Source organism: Brachyhypopomus gauderio, chromosome 7 (assembly GCF_052324685.1).
Source record: "Brachyhypopomus gauderio isolate BG-103 chromosome 7, BGAUD_0.2, whole genome shotgun sequence".
NCBI lineage: Eukaryota > Metazoa > Chordata > Actinopteri > Gymnotiformes > Hypopomidae > Brachyhypopomus > Brachyhypopomus gauderio.
In genome coordinates, this window is record NC_135217.1 from 22,883,269 (window position 1) to 22,900,008 (window position 16,740).

Consider the following 16,740-nt stretch of genomic DNA (forward strand, 5'->3'; position numbering starts at 1 on the left):
TTCATCCATGAGTTCATCTCTCCCCCTGTAAAAAATAAAAATGAAAAATCGAAACACATTAAGAATGTGTCCATGTTGTGACGGAATGACATCTGGTTATCTTCTTGCTAGTTTTCCTCTCCTTCAGGCTGGAGAAGGATAGTGCTCTTGGCCTTTGCACTCTATAGTGCTATAGGCGTAGTGCTCATAGTTTGAGGAACCATGGAGACATGTGGATTCGGATTCTGGTTCAGTCTGTGTGCAGACCAGCAAGCCACCTGCAGATTGTAACTGTAGTATATTGTTAAAGCACTAAAATTATTCAATTATAAGATAAAGTTATGTGGATGATGACAGTGGTAATTTGTTATGTAATGAGTTGTGATTTTGTTTTCCTATGTGCAGGAACATGTGTTGCAGGAATGGGTTAGAAGTCTCATGGTGAGCATGTAATCTGATAGCTGGTAAATAAGGCAAGATAATCACTGCTTGTTTCACTGACCCTAAATCTGTCTTTAATTGATTATGCTAATGAGTTCATCATGGTTTCAGCACTGGCATTGTTTGATCTCTGATAACATTATTGCAAAGAACTCAAAGCTATTCCAAATGCAAATCATGAGCATAATTAACAACTAAAAATTACTTGATTGGCCACCATGTCCAATCACATATGACCAATAGGAATATAATTGAAATTCATTTTAAAAGGTTGCAAAGATATTATTTTTCAGCAATGAAAGTAAAAGAGGGTTCCTCGTATGTCTTAAGCAGGACAGCAGTACACCTGCTTGGATGAGGAACCCTCTTTTCAGAAGTGTAGCTTTACACTTCTGAAGTTGAGTGGGTTTCTCATACCTACTTCAAAAGCATCCATTCACCTTCCACTGCAATGGCCTCCATTCAGAAAACATACATGTTGTCTCTCTTGGACACAGTAATATTTCATTAGAGATGGTATTTACATTTAAAGTTCTCCGATAATAAAGACGATAATATATGTCCAGAGATGATAATATCCATCCTGGTCTTGATGCACAGTATTAGAGATGCAGGATGTAGTACACATAGTAGTACAGATGTTGCAGTACACATAGTAGTACAGATGTTGCAGTACACATTGTAGTACAGATGTTGCAGTACACATTGTAGTACTGGGGGTGCAGTACAGCATATTGTACAGGGAGCAGGTCAAACTTCCTTTGATGGAAATTCAATCCTAAATGGATTTAGGCTGCGCAGGCTTCTCCTTTTATCGTAGCACTGGCTCGATTTAAAATGTGGAGAATTTTCAGATTGTGTGAAATGTGAAGTTACTGTCACTGCCACGATTCACAGAGGAAACTTATTGCAGTTTGAGAAAGCAAATGAGTCAATCAGAAATGAGTGGAATACTTTTCCAAAATTTGTCAGTTTGAAACATTAAAGCAATGTGCTTTGTACTTCCCGCTAAGGCAGAATTAATTTAAATGTAAAGATTTCTAGGCATGATTAAAGATAACTGTACTCTTATTTCTATTTAATTTAAATGATCTTAGCTTCTGAATATTGCCTTGAAAGTCTGACTGATATCAGCACCTAAGACACATCTGAGAAGAAACTCAACAAATTATGAAATGATGCAAAGAACCTTCCTTTTTTAATCAGTAGCAAAACTACAGCAAGGGAGCCCCATAACACTCCCCTCCACACAACAGCCCTAATCCAGTTATGACCAGGTCCTGGTGTTTGGCAGAAAACATGTGTAGTGGCCTGTATCATGGGGAAAACATACAAGTGTCTTGGCCAGAACTGAAACCATACCAGCCGAAGCCTTCCGGGAACCTTCACTGCAATACCTTCTGGTTTAAACCACGTGGAGGAATAAAGAGGCACAGCCTTGCCTGTGGTTGGCTGGGGAGAGGGATGTGTGATGGTTCCAGGCTGTGAGAGATGTGCTGCAGTGCTGTGTTGGTGTGGAGGTGGGGGACTGCACCCATTATGACTCACAGCACCACTCACCCAGACCAGCCCTACCCTGAGTGCAGCTCACGCCATGCACAAAGTGTGACCGCCACTGCCACATGAATCATATTTGCACTGCACAGAGGAGAGAAATGCAACAGACTGATGGATTCAGCCCCTGGTGGTGGGGTGTGTGTGTGGAGGGGCTCATTATAATTGTGTTAATATTAATTAATAACATTAATAGTAACCTTGATTCTAAAGAACGTGAAAGGTAGGCATGAACATTCAAATGCAGTTGTGCAGAAAAGAACTCGCAGCTGGCTGAGTATTGAAAAACAACCGTAGAAACACAGCCAGACAAACACAGCCAGACAAATACAGCCTAAGTCACAGTCTGCCTAAGCTTCCCAGGTTACACCATCAGTTTCTGTAGGTCTTTATATTTAATGCGACTTACTCACATGCACATCCCCATCAGTCTTCTATACATATCATTAGTGCCACTGAAAATCCATGAACTGGTGTATGTCCTCAAGTTTAAGAGATCTGCCATGATTATATATCAGCCATCTGATTTCTCTAATTAACTTTGCCTGCTGACATGAGCTAAATAAAATATCCAGGCAGTTGGAACAAACTCCCTGGAAAGATCTTTTACTGAAGCTCGCCCTGCTAATGAGAGCCTGGAGCTTGCTTTATGAGGACTCTGAGATATTGGGGTGGGGTCAAAATCTTTCAGAGCAGCGCACTTCCAGAATGGCTGGAAATCCTCATTCCTATTTGAACAGAAGGGCACAAACCCTAGTTGTGGTTCTCAGTCCCCTGGAGTCTTTAAACCAAGTTTGAGAGGTACTAATTATTGGTCCTGAATATTTTTTTCGAGTAATGTGCAGGCAGCCCTTGGTCCACTTATACCGAGTTAATACTTCTCCAAAAAACTTGGGGAATTATTTTTGACTCATCAAATCAACTGTGAAATATAGCATGAATTAGACTATATTCTGTTGATGCAAGATACAGAGTGATTGATGCGGTTGTGTCATGTCACCTGGATAATTGCTATGCCCTGGCTTAGTCACAGGGGCATTCAGTGAGCTCCAGACGGTTCAATCAGGGGTTCTAGGTGGTCCTGAGGTCAAAGTTGAAGAAGGGAGGCTGTGTCTTTAATGCTTGGGCCCTAACATCAGGGACAGTCTGACATAGTCTCTCCCTTCACATTACACTTTGATTCTTTGGCCTATTTATTTTTTTTAATTCAAAACCTTCTTGTATGTCTTAGTATTTCAGGATGATGTTTATAGGTAGTCTATTTGCAGAAGTTTTCTGGGTTTATTTTTTAATTTCTTTTACCTTTATGATAGTATACAGCAGTTTTTAGCCTCACCTTGGTATGTTGCTATATAACTAAAATTGAACTGAACTGAAGTGTAACTGCCAAGGATATTGTGAAAGGTAGGAGAGAAGAGTCTGATATTGCTGTAGAAAAGGGCCTTAATGTTAAACAGAGATAGATGTTACCAGCACTTTCTCTGCATCAATGTTTTAGCACACATAAATACTGCAGCATGGTCTGAGATTGGATACCTGTTTCCATGTGAATGGCAACAAATGAGGTGCTGTCTCCCAGAGTGCATGGAAGCTTCCAGACCCTGTGTTCTGGTGGGAACTGGTGTGGTCCCGTCTCCCAGAGTGCATGGAAGGTTCCAGATCCTGTGTTCTGCTGGGAACTGGTGTGGTCCCGTCACCCAGAGTACATGGAAGGTTCCAGACCCTGTGTTCTGCTGGGAACTGGTGTGGTCCCGTCTCCCAGAGTGCATGGAAGGTTCCAGACCCTGTGTTCTGCTGGGAACTGGTGTGGTCCCGTCACCCAGAGTACATGGAAGGTTCCAGACCCTGTGTTCTGCTGGGAACTGGTGTGGTCCCGTCACCCAGAGTACATGGAAGGTTCCAGACCCTGTGTTCTGCTGGGAACTGGTGTGGTCCCGTCACCCAGAGTACATGGAAGGTTCCAGACCCTGTGTTCTGCTGGGAACTGGTGTGGTCCCGTCACCCAGAGTACATGGAAGGTTCCAGACCCTGTGTTCTGGTGGGAACTGGTGTGGTCCTGCTGCATGGGAGGTGGTCAGATCCCAACCTGCATGCTTCTTCACTCTTGTTCATTTTGCAGTGCGTCACTTCAATAATGCAGCGGCAAAGCTGAAAGATGAACTTCACATAGCATTTTCAAGAACTACTGGGAAACTCGTTTCAAACCTGGAGAGGCAAGCCATACGAGCCTGTTTCTTGTTATTTAACGAGGGCAGGGTATGACATCCCCGAACCTCTGAGTGGAGCACAAGTTGCATCTTTATTTGATCTGACGAGAGTGGAACTGGAGATGCAACTCGAATTCAAAGAGAATGTAGGCCTAAATTACGATTTCTGGCCATCTGACGTTTAATTTTGAGTTTCATTTAACATTGCGCAGTGTAGCAAAGTACAAACTAACTCAGATTTCAACCGGAACCTGTCAGACTGTCCACATTCTGTCTACAGCTGCATTATCAGGCTGGTTCACCACGTTGGTACGTGTGCTCAAACTGGAACAGCCTGTGATGAAAAAAACCCACTTTCTCTTGACCAAAAAAAAAAATTACATGCGCAGTAAAGAAAATCCAGGTAATGAGGCTTTTTCTGAGAGACGAAGCTTTGTCCTGAAACTACAATGAATATAAAATGAGGGGCCTGAATTGAAGGGTAGTGCACTCTAGTAAATATAAGGTCTTCAGTGTGTGGGGGGGTAGATTCATTTGTCACTGTCTTTGGCAGGGCACTCTCCTGGGGACAGGGTAACACACAGAAAGTTGACATGCAATCCAAATAGAGGTTGGGAGCTGGTCAGTATTCTAATTAGTCCTTGTGAATGATGACAATCAGAAATGACATTGCATTGCATTATTAATACATAATAATATTCCTATAAAAGCTTTTTAGTTTTTTAATTGAATAAGCATAGTGCTGGTGTGCGATATGTAGTTTATTTGCAATGGTTTGGTGGGTGAACATTGTAAAACATCATTGGAATACATGTTTTGCTTTTAGCTCTACAAAAATACATCTACAGTACTCCAACACAGGAGGTATAAGCCTGTATACAAAAATAATCAGTGACTATGTTCAGAAAGATTGCCATTGTACTTGTATAGCACGGTATGTTGTGATTGTTCTTGTGTAGTGCTGCTGTAGTACTGTATATCAGTGTTGTACTTGTATAGTGACTCCTGTAGTACTGTGTATCAGCGTTGTTCTTGTATAGTGACTCCTCTAGTACTGTATCAGTGTTGTTGTTGTCTAGTGCTGCTGTAGTACTGTATATCAGTGTTGTTGTTGTATAGTGACTCCTGTAGTACTGTATATCAGTGTTGTTGTGTAGTGCTGCTGTAGAACTGTGTATCAGTGTTGTTCTTGTATAGTGACTCATGTAGTACTATATATCAGTGTTGTTGTTGTCTAGTGCTGCTGTAGTACTGTATATCAGTGTTGTTCTTGTATAGTGACTCCTGTGGTACTGTGTATCAGTGTTGTTCTTGTATAGTGACTCATGTAGTACTATATATCAGTGTTGTTGTTGTCTAGTGCTGCTGTAGTACTGTATATCAGTGTTGTTCTTGTATAGTGACTCATGTAGTACTGTATATCAGTGTTGTTGTATAGTGACTCCTGTAGTACTGTATATCAGTGTTGTTGTGTAGTGCTGCTGTAGTACTGTGTATCAGTGTTGTTCTTGTATAGTGACTCCTGTAGTATTGTATTTCAGTGTTGTTCTTGTTGTTCTTATATAGTCATGATGTATGATTATCATGGGGTACTAAAGGCTGGTGTTGTTCTTATATAGTGACTGCAATATAATATTATATATTGTGTTGAGTATATATTATGCACAAACAGTTTTCTTCACTTTCACAATACAGAGACACAAAGATTCATTCCCCACCTGGAATATTAATTAAAAAAACACAATTTACATGTTTCACTAAAACTTGACAATAAAAACCTGTAGATCACAGGAGACACTACAGTCACCATGTTGTTAAAGATGTATTTACAAAATTAGCACACAAACCCCCAACATTATGCAAATAATATTTTAAAACCATTAAATGAAATTTCAGCACAAAGTCTACTTTAATCTATCCGAGGATGTACATTCACCATGTAGACGAATGAGCGGTCATCTCTTTTGTGGTGTTTAAAAATGACATTATGAGACAATGATACCAAGCTTTTTAATCATTAAATAATAGCATCTTTATGAAACAATATTCAGACAGATGTACCTCCTCTCTATCTAATACTTAGGGTTTTTTTGTACATTTAATCTTTTATTAAATGTACAAATCTCAGGGTATTTTACATTGTACCTCCACAATATGATGCAAAGTATTGTTCCACTGAGAAAAATTATTTTTATTCTGAGGTGACCCTGCTTATTAAGGTTAGTGTTAACCCTTAGGACAACATCTCAACTGAACTGCTTTCTCGTATGTGAATTCATCACCAGTTCACCACTGTATGATCCCCCTGAAATGCTTCTGCTAAACCTCAAATCCTTCTGCTCTGTCAAGCACCGTAGCCTCACACCACGCACAGGCCAAGCTGTCACTGCATAATAGCAATATTGTTTCAGTACTACACGCTGGACAAGTTCAGAGATCAGTACAATATTGGGCGCTTCAACCCAGAGTTGCTCCAGTGTTACAAATTAATCTGGTATGCGCATTTTGTAGCAAATAAAGTTTGGACCTAATGATTGTCTTTAGCCATTTTGACCCCAATTGAGATGATGGTAGCATGGGAGGACAACTGAGCCATGTCATCTCCTCACCTCCATCTCCATATTAATATATGCAAATATACATTTATAATACGTTCTGATTGTGACCTGTATAATAAATAAGATCATTTAGATTTTAACAATTTTATGCATTACAGAGGCTTTTTAAAATACCCAGATTCACACAGTGGATCTAAACTTCTCTGTATCTGTTTACCTTGTGGTAACTATTTACTGCTAAGTGGGACCTGACATTGAATAGAAAAACTATCCTATCATGTTCCAGCCACACGACAGGACACAGTGACACTAATCCAATCACATGCAAACCACACATACCGTGACTGGATGAAATGATGCCGCACAGGAATGAAAATGATAGTGCAGAGAAGGGCATTCAGCTTCCAAATCACTTCTTTTTACACACACATGCACACGCACACACACGCACACACACGCACACACACGCACACACACAAATTCACATGCACACTGTGGTTGTGAAAGTTACCAGAACAAATACCATTAAGAACAAAGAGTCTGGGAGAAATGTAACATTTTGTCTCTACAGTGTATCTCCATAAAAACCTGGATATTTAACAATCCATTTTCTTCTTTTTTGCATTTACTTAAAAGAAGACTTGAAGTTCAAGGGGAAAGACTTTTGCTTTTATTCATCCTCCACAGTCTGTGAATCAGTCTCAGTTCCTCTGCTGAGTAAAAAATCAGTTTGGTTTATTCCTGATCATGAATGTAATTCAGTTTGGTTTATTCCTGATCATGTATGTAATTCAATATGATTTATTCTGGATCATGTATGTAATTCAGTATGGTTTATTCCTGATCATGTAATTCAGTTTGTTTTATTCCAGATCATGTAATTCAGTTTGTTTTATTCCTGATCGTGTATGCAAGTGTTGCAGTCACCAAGAACTGCTCACTCTGGTGTTTTTCCTACTCCTAAAACACCTAACTATTGAGATTAATGAGTGTGTTAGAATAGGGAAAACAGAGACAATTTGCAATGCGAGGGTTCACCAGAACCAGGACTGAGAACCCCTGTTGTCCAGATAGCCCTGTACTGACAGATGTGTACTCCAAATACAACAGATTCATCTTCATATACAATCAGAAGTGTATATTAGAGAAGAAAGCTGTTTGATTAGGTCGTTCTAAATCTTCCTCTGTAAGTATTCTCCAACCTCAGCTATACTGTATTGGTGATAAGGACAAAGACTGCATAATGTCAATAGCAATGTCAAAGTCCAGAACATCCTGTATATGGCACGTTTGATTCAGTGTTCAGTCACTGTACCCACATGAAGTTGATACCACAGATGAAATTTGTTTTGTTCCAGAGAAACCTTTATCATGCTTTCCCCTCTGAATTTGACGTATCTTCAGAGAATTTTCACGTCACCTGAATCTGTAGGAAGTTTCTATAATTTTGTGACCACATCCTCCTCTACTAAAGATGATTGTCCTGTGGAGTGGACTTCACGAAGCGTCCGGCCCTCAGACGTATGGACAGCGTCCTACCACAAGAGCGCATGCATGTGGTCAGATCTAGGTCTCTGCTTATGCTGTGTGGATTACACCATGACGGAGGATTCATCCTGGCAGGTGGAGGCCCGTTGGGTTTTTGGGCTGCACCGGGTCAGCATTGAGATCTGTGTACTGAAGTTGTTGGCGCTATTGCCCATAGGTGGATGCTGATATTTCGCATCAGAGCCCAGGAACCTCTCCAGGTGCCACCTTCTCCACTTCCTCTTAATCTCAGCCTGGACCTGAGGAGCAGACAGCGGTGGAGGTGCATGAGGACAGGAGTGTGGATGAGACCAGCTTACGGACACGTTCGCCTCTACAGCTACGCCCCCAGGTGGACTTTTGATCAGCTCTGGCTTGGACTGCCTTCCAAATCTGTAAGCTACTGACTAAACACAACAATTAGATCAGAACAACATAGTTATAAAAAATCAAAGTCCAGTTTCAGCATTCAAGCCATGTGTACGAATGGGGCCATTCCATGTTAGTTTGTTGTTAAAAAATGCAAATAACATCAGGTAAATCAGCAAAAGATTAAAAACAAACAAAAGGGCAGTGGTTATGTACAATCACATGGTCTATGTGTGAAAGGTCATGTCTTATAAGGTCTATGGGTGACAGTACACATCCTAATAAAGTTTTTCTTAATTTTCAAAATCCATGGTTACTTTAGAGGACTACTTATTACACGATTTTAAATTCATGTGCTGCACAATAATATATAAACAAACTGCTCCTCATTCCTGAGTGCGTTTGACCTTTACTTCACATGAGAGGCCGTGTGCAGATGCCACTTTTTAAAAGCTTACACTCCCAACGTAGAAGAATGCCAATTACACGCTAGCATAGCATTCTTGCTGTAGCTGGATGTCCCAGGGTTTTTATCTGTGGATCCTCAAGGCTCTAGCACCCAGAGAAATGTGAAAAGTCTCGTAAAAACGCCTTATAGACTGACGGCAAGAGGGATGCAAAGAGAAACGCTAAATCATAATCATAAATGCCTTCTCCATATGACTGATGTTTTGGATATAATATTGAGACCCGAATCCAGATTGAGACCCGTTTTTTATGGCCTAATATGCATAAAGACAGGTCAGGCCTTTCAGTAGACCATGCTGGACTCTTTTGGAGCTAAGCATGTTAGACAAAGCCCAAGTCTTGCCAAACCTCTCTGACCCGGCACAAGTGCTGGCACCACAGACGTGCACCACAGGCCTGGTGTGAGAGCGCCACCTCAGGCAGCACACAGTACCACGGCCGCCTGTCCCACTGGCAGCTGGAGAGGGAAGGCGTGGATGAAGTTGAGATGGGAGCCCATTAGACAGGAATCTTCACTCTCAAAGAGCAGGCAAAGCTCCTCATCCTCATCTTTGAGTTAAAGAGAACAGCTTTGTGTCTTTAAATACAATTAAAAACAGCCAGCAGGTTTCTTACCTCTCCGTTCAGAAAGCAATACAGGACAGCAACTACGAAGCCCTGCAAACAGAGGAAATGTCTTAATTGAACGCACATCAGAAAGGGCCTTTAAGAGCTTTTTCAGCCCAGCCTGTGGAGGACTGCACAAATTAATTACACTGTGCTGCAGTTCCAGGGATGCCTGCAAGTTCATTTAACCCAGGGACATGACGATGATCCAGTGTAATTAGAATTTGCTCCTCAGTTCCACCCTGACTCTTGCCGCACAATTAGCTGAGCTGAAGGGAGTGTGGGTCCCTGAATCCAACACCGCCATACTGTTGCTGCCTGTGTGAAGGTTTTGACTAAATCGGGCCTAATTACACGGGCGGCGAGAGCTTAGTTAAAAACAGCAGTAAAATGAGTTAACAAAATGCAACTGGAACTGGGCCATAGAGTGAGACGGAGATATCCCTGGATCACCCAGGTTGGCTGCTGAACGTTTCAGTGAACAGACACCCTGGACCATGGAAAAACCTTGGATAAGCTCAAGAGTTTCCCCCACTTTATCTCGTAAGTGCAGATTATGGCAAACGGATTAGGAAGAGCCCAGAAAGCCTGGCACAATGCCAGGCAGTGAGCTTATACCTGGAAGGATCCCAGGATGAGATCGAACACCAGCCTCAGCTCGGTTTTTATGTGCTCCGGAATGAAGGCGAATATGATGAAGTTTATCCCAAAAAGTGGAATCAACAGCAGTGTGGATTTCGCGAGCCTCCTGCAAAAGACAAACAAGCATACGGCTGTGGGTGAGACATTTTCTTTCATCTGTAATTTGGAGGTATTAGTAGGCCAGGGCTCCCTTCGAAAGCACCGTCTGGGCATCACCGGGCGAGACAGCAGAATATTACACAAGTAAAACCGCAGCAGTGATGGGATGAAATTACAGCGGCTCGATGCATCGAGACTCGTGTGTGCTGCATAACAGAAAGCTACTTAGAAACTTTCAATCTGGACTGGGGTGGTATGAGCTGCCATCCCGTCTGCAGACGTGAAGGCGGGGTAACGAGGTCTCCCACGCTGCTGTGTGCGGGGTAACAACTAAAATGTCCTTTTCCTCTCATTAAAATGAGATAAATGTTACATGCGCTGCAGTGTTTGCTATGACACCTCCTATCCCCCCAAATGAAATGCCATGCAAGGTTTTACTCCTGTGCCCTGTGGGCTAGAGGTCAGGCCTTGAACTCCTGTCACAATAAACACGCCTCAGAAAACGTCCTTTACCTACAATTTGTCCTCAAAATGCAAGGAGGACACTCTGACTCAATGACAAACTGAGAAAGCACTCACAAATACTGGTTCGATTCGTTTCTCCCGATGTCAGGGCAGTTGATCTTCTGTTGCAGAATGCGTATGATCCAAATAAACAGGATGAAGTTCATCTGTCATCGGAAGAAAACAACACCAGCAGTATATTATCTGTGTGTGATCTCGCTCCAATGTCACACTGCATCAATTACAGAGACTGGCTTGGCTAATGGACTTATTTAAAGTGATTTCTCACACCGGCTCAGCATTAACTAAAGCTTACGTCTATTAGCGGAGGTGCAGGTTTCACAGAGGGGCCAAAACTAAAGGCAGCATTTGGTTGTGCACCCAGAACGCAGCAATAATGGAAATTGTGTGCAACATGCATGTAACAGATTATTATGTGCATAGGTAGAGATGAGAGGCATCTACTCCATCCTTGGTCACAAATCACTCGCTGCTTACGTACCACTCCTCTCACCCCCCCCATCTCCCCTGCACTCCACCCCCCCCCCCCCCCCCCCCCCCCCCCCCCACCCCCCCACTCTTGCTCTGCACAACGGAGGTAGTTAAACATCTTGATTATGTCAGTTATACGCACAACTACCCAAGAACACAATCAAGCACAGGAAGGGCAGGTGGCATGCCAGTTGTACCGTGTTGAAAAAATACATCACTTGCCAAGAGACCACAAATCCACAATGGTGTTTTTGTCCAGCAGTCACAAGGGCAATACTATAAATCGTCCAGGATGAATCCTAAACCAATCTCATCTCCACTCGGTCTCCTGTCCCCACTCTGTCAGTCTAAGGAATCGGCCTTTTCTCTCACTGCTGGCTGGTCCTTGGGCCCCCTCCAGATCAGTGTCATTACTTTAATTGTCCAATAACTGTTGTCAGCTTGTGTAGTATACATAATTGCAGTGATTATATTTTGCCAGTTTACTAAGCTCTCGTGATTTGATAGCATTGGGTAATCCTTTCCATGCGTAATACTGCTGGGTCTCTCCACGCTAAGGAAGGCGGTGTTTCCATCTTCTGATCTTCTGTGTCCTCTTTCCTTACGCTCAGCTCTGGTCCATTGTGCTCAAGGCTGCATCAGTAAGTGCTCTTCACGCTTTCGTCCTTATTGATATTTCACATGTGACCTGCTCTCCTGAGATCCAGCCTCATTCCTCACTGTTCTGGTCTAGCAGGCAACTCAACAAACACTCACAAAATACATGAAATGACTAGAAAAACACCAGACGTTTCCTCACAGTAACTACAATACCAAGGGCATAAACTTCATTTTCCTTTAATCTAATTACTATTGTCATATGACATTCTAACCTTATATTGAGTTTGGTAAATTTATCTTATTCCCACCATGGGAGAGAGCAAGCTCACCAGTATTGATGCTAATATAGGCGTCTTGATAATCCACCAGAATGAATCAGAGTTTTCAATGATATCCCAGCACCTAATGGGGGAGAATCACATGAGCCTCTCACAGTTACTCTATCACAAATGCACTCTATTAGCACGGAATTACAATAAGACTCACAGAGATAAAACACGGCAGTTTTAACTACGTAGGAGAGTAATTGAACCCTTAGAGGTGGTCATTTAACAGTGGTGATTTCACTGCTCAAAAGCAAGAATGTGGCACTTTGGGAACTCACCCAATATCACTGAAATAAGCTTTGGCAAAGCTCCAGGCTGTGATGAAGATCATTGGCCCTCCTGTAACGATGAAACGCATGTGTACACAATGTGAGTCATTGACGGGTGAGTGATTGTACACATTTTATGTTTTTTTTTTTTTTTTTTTTTTTTTTTTTACAGTTTGATTTAAAAAATGTATAATATATTCATATAATATTACTGTATATTCTTTTTAAAAAAGGTCATAGTGAGAGATGTTTAGTAATATGGGTTTCATCTCAGGAGACTTTGTGAGCATAGTGCAACTAAGCATAGCGGAACTAAGTGGAATCTTGACAATAATACTTGAATTAATCAAGTTGTTACTAAATATTTATCAGCCCCACTACACAACATGTATGTTACACACCCCAGCCAATTAGAATGTACCACCAGAAGTACTTCCTCTCTGAGAAGAAGGACACGGCCAGTAGAGCGTGAAGATAGAGACCTTCTACCAGAAGCCAGAAGAAACTTGCCGTGATGCAGTATTGGAAGAATATAATTACAGCTTTGCAGCCAACCTGAAACCCAGTACAAGCAACAGGGCCATTACAAATGAAACTGGTGAACTAAAGCACACATATGTTTGACATTTCGTACACACTGTTAGTTTGCAGCAGCAGGTATCACTGTAAATGCCAATTCTGTAATAATTGAACAAATGATCTATTCCACAGCTCCACATATGGCACCTGTGCACTCAGCTTTTACTGGAAACCGATTGTAATCATTACAACAAAGGACCTTCACTGAACATTCACACAATTGCACATTTAACAATGGAATGAGATCAGCGAAGTCACAAATTTCATTAGATGCCAATTTTAAATGACTATTTTACAAATCTATGAAGCCCTCTTGCCTCGGACTGTGGGAAGATTGACTTTGAACATTCAAATATCAAAATAAACATTAATATTATATAATATAAATATTGATATTAATAATTAATAAAATTTACTTTAATAAATAATTATTTATCTTACATTGAACAATCTTACTTTGAACAGTAGAGATATTTACCAGACATTTTAATCCATAAAAATAACTCTGAATTAAACTTCAAAGTCCTAAATATTTTTTTCTCCTGTAATTACTCTCTTGCCATCAACTGTAAAAACATAAAGCATGTTTATAAAGAGCAGGGCTGTGGTCACCATGTTTTGTTGCTCATTAACACTGGGACAACCATGCTTGATAGCATCTGAATAACTTTTCAAGTTACATTTCCACAGTACAAGTTTCCTAAAGTCAGTACAGCCTCCAGGGTACATCAGCACGACATCTGTGAGGCTTATAGAGGGGGTGTTGTAAACCCACAGCCCAGGTGCATACTAACAGCCTGCTTACTGGGCCAGCACAACTGCGGAGGGAGAGCCTTAAACAGCAGTGTCTGCACATATGCTCCACACTGCGCTTGGAGCTTTGCTTCCACTAAAGCAGTCAAGGTAGCCAAGGCCAGGTGTGCTGACTAACTGGTGTAAGGGCCAGAGAAGAGACACCGTGGAAAACAAAGAGCAAAATGATAATCAAACACCTTTAGCACTGCCATGGAAACAGAAATGAGACAGCAGAGTGGTCAGGAAGGGATGAATGAATCTGCCAAGGACATGGCTTTACTATTATGCCATTCTTCCTGCATATCTCCTCCACATCTCATGCGTATCTCATCCGTATCTCCAACATATCTCCTTTCTCAGCCTGAGAACTGATTTACTGCCGACTGAGGCTGCGATACCATATGTTCATTAGAGCATAAATGGCTGAGATGCAAAACAACAAAAAAATTGAGCTACAAACCCTCTCCTAACGAATGAACGCAACCGACTGATTAAATTCCGTGATTCGTTTTGCACTCTGAACTCAATCGAATGCCTGTCTCTCATTCCCTCTCCAAGATGTTGGAGCAGGGATGCACAATGGATGGATCACTCAACACAGCTGCAGAACGCAAATATCACTCAAATAGTTGCAGCTCTGACCTTCTTGGCTCTATTCCTGCAAAGAGCATCTTGAACACAGTGCAAAAAAAGAAAACTTTCATGGAGGAATGAGACGTGCTATGCATTGGGAGAACCAAGAGGTGTGTCAGCGGCCCAAAGGGCCCTGGTCTCTTGTTCTAATGTGCACAAATCATCTGAAATGGTGAGAGCGAAGTCAGAACAGGCCCCGCTGCTGCGGGTCTGCTTGCCAAAATGGATTAAAAGCTGTGGCTTCAGGCGAGGGCACGAACATGGCGGAAATGCACATCCTCTCTGTGAATCAGCCTTTCCTTCTCAATGGCCTTTCATCGCATGCTTAATAAGAACTCATATATCAAAACCACTGCATAATGCATTGTTTTATAATGCATTTTTAGAATGACTTCTAATCCTCGGGAGCTTCTAGTTGACCCTAGTTTAAAGGGAATGATAATGGTTCCAAGCATGGTTCATGGAGCAACACATAACACTGTACTGGTAATCCTGTGATTCTAAATTTTATTTATTATACTTTGGGTTCCCTGATTGAAACTGCATTGCTGACACTATAAACAGTGATTTGGCCAGTTTACCCCATTATCTCTACATTTGAGTGTTAGCACACCATAACACACAAAACAGAGCAGATCAATCCCACACAGCAGCAAGTATTTAATTTCAGATGTTTGGTTCCTGTCTGTTGAGCGAGAGGTTCTCACATACAGCTGGTCCTCTATTGGATTTCTCATGTCACTTTCAACTTGCCAACACAACTCTGAAAAATTATGTTCACAAATGCAAATTCTATTATAAACATTGCAGCACATCTGTAAGTATTTCAGCCTTGTGCTATGACAATCCCACACAAACATGCCTCCACATTCAACCGCTGTTAGGCAACTGGCCTTTAATGGGTTTTAAGAGGACAAACAATCCATGGGAAATGATTGAGAGGTTGGAACAACAAATGTGGGAGAAACCACATATTATGGAGAATTAATGGAAATAAACAATGGAACACAGGGCTTGCAGAGTAGTGTTGCAGAGAAGGTCATTCATCACCTGATATTTGCAAAGCTGTTTGGACATTTTTACATGAAACAATAATATCAAGTTGGTAGAGAACCAATGTATCTAATGTATCTTCATTAGAATCCCACAAATCTGCCTGAGGAGATCCTATCAAATAAAATGAGTCCAACGAATTTCAGCATTTGCTCCTGAATTGAAATCCACTAAAGTGCATTTAGAAGCTATCCAAGTTGCTTTACACAAAGTGGGAGCAAATACAAGAGCAATATCATATCAGGCAGTGACTCAGTACACGTTTAACTGCTTTTATCTGGCTCAACACTAATGTAATGTTTAGGCTCCATCGCACCATCTGATCATACTCTCGTGTCCACATTTTTCTCTTCTTTCTTCTTTCTTTTCAGTCTTTGTATCACACATCACAGATCTTAATTTCCATTCACTCTTAAATGCAGCTTTGGTGCAAGAGAGACAGACCGTCTGTCTGAAACATCTATCAGCTTGAACTCAAGAATCAACAGTGCTTTTAAACTGTCCCCCAACGGCCATCAGCTGATTACCCTAATGAGCGTGAGAGACCCTGAGGAGAGTTCCACCTCCCTTGGTTGTGCATATATGGGTAGATAAAACTCATATGATCACGAGGGCACAAAATACAGAAGCCACATTATATATGTCAAAACAAATGGCAAACAAAATTGCAGTTTATTTTTATATGACTTAATCTGTAGCACCATTTGGTGGCTTATTGGATTTTATAAAACTGTGTTCCTGGGCTCACTGTGTTCATGTGGACCTGTTTACTTACTGAGCCTGTGGAGCAGTTGTCAGACTCCTGTATGACATCATACAGGACGAAGTCTTTTACGAACACTGCAATGGCTTTCAGGATGAAGGCCACAAACAGGTGAATGTGGATGTAATTTCTCGTGCAGTGTAGTTTTCTGTAAATAACACACACAGCCAGAAATGTACATGCGCGTGCGCGCGCATACACACACACACACACACACACATATACACACACACACACACACAATATAATCAATGATTAATAAAACTCAAGGCTTCT

At 41.5% G+C, this 16,740-nt stretch overlaps 1 protein-coding gene across 2 annotated transcripts in view; it reads right to left on the reverse strand.

Annotated features, from left to right (window-relative positions):
• Positions 1-5,462: 5,462 nt before the first annotated feature.
• Positions 5,463-16,740, reverse strand: part of vipr1b (vasoactive intestinal peptide receptor 1b) — a 53,793-nt gene continuing 42,515 nt past the window's right edge. For both annotated transcript variants that reach the window (XM_077012662.1, XM_077012664.1), the window contains exons 6-13: positions 16,477-16,612; positions 13,043-13,196; positions 12,651-12,711; positions 12,376-12,448; positions 11,030-11,121; positions 10,328-10,457; positions 9,719-9,760; positions 5,463-8,526 (exon numbers count right to left, since the gene is read on the reverse strand). In XM_077012662.1, the coding sequence (XP_076868777.1) occupies positions 8,332-8,526; positions 9,719-9,760; positions 10,328-10,457; positions 11,030-11,121; positions 12,376-12,448; positions 12,651-12,711; positions 13,043-13,196; positions 16,477-16,612 (883 nt within the window). In that variant the 3' untranslated portion in view covers positions 5,463-8,331. The remainder of the gene's footprint in view (positions 8,527-9,718; positions 9,761-10,327; positions 10,458-11,029; positions 11,122-12,375; positions 12,449-12,650; positions 12,712-13,042; positions 13,197-16,476; positions 16,613-16,740) is intronic.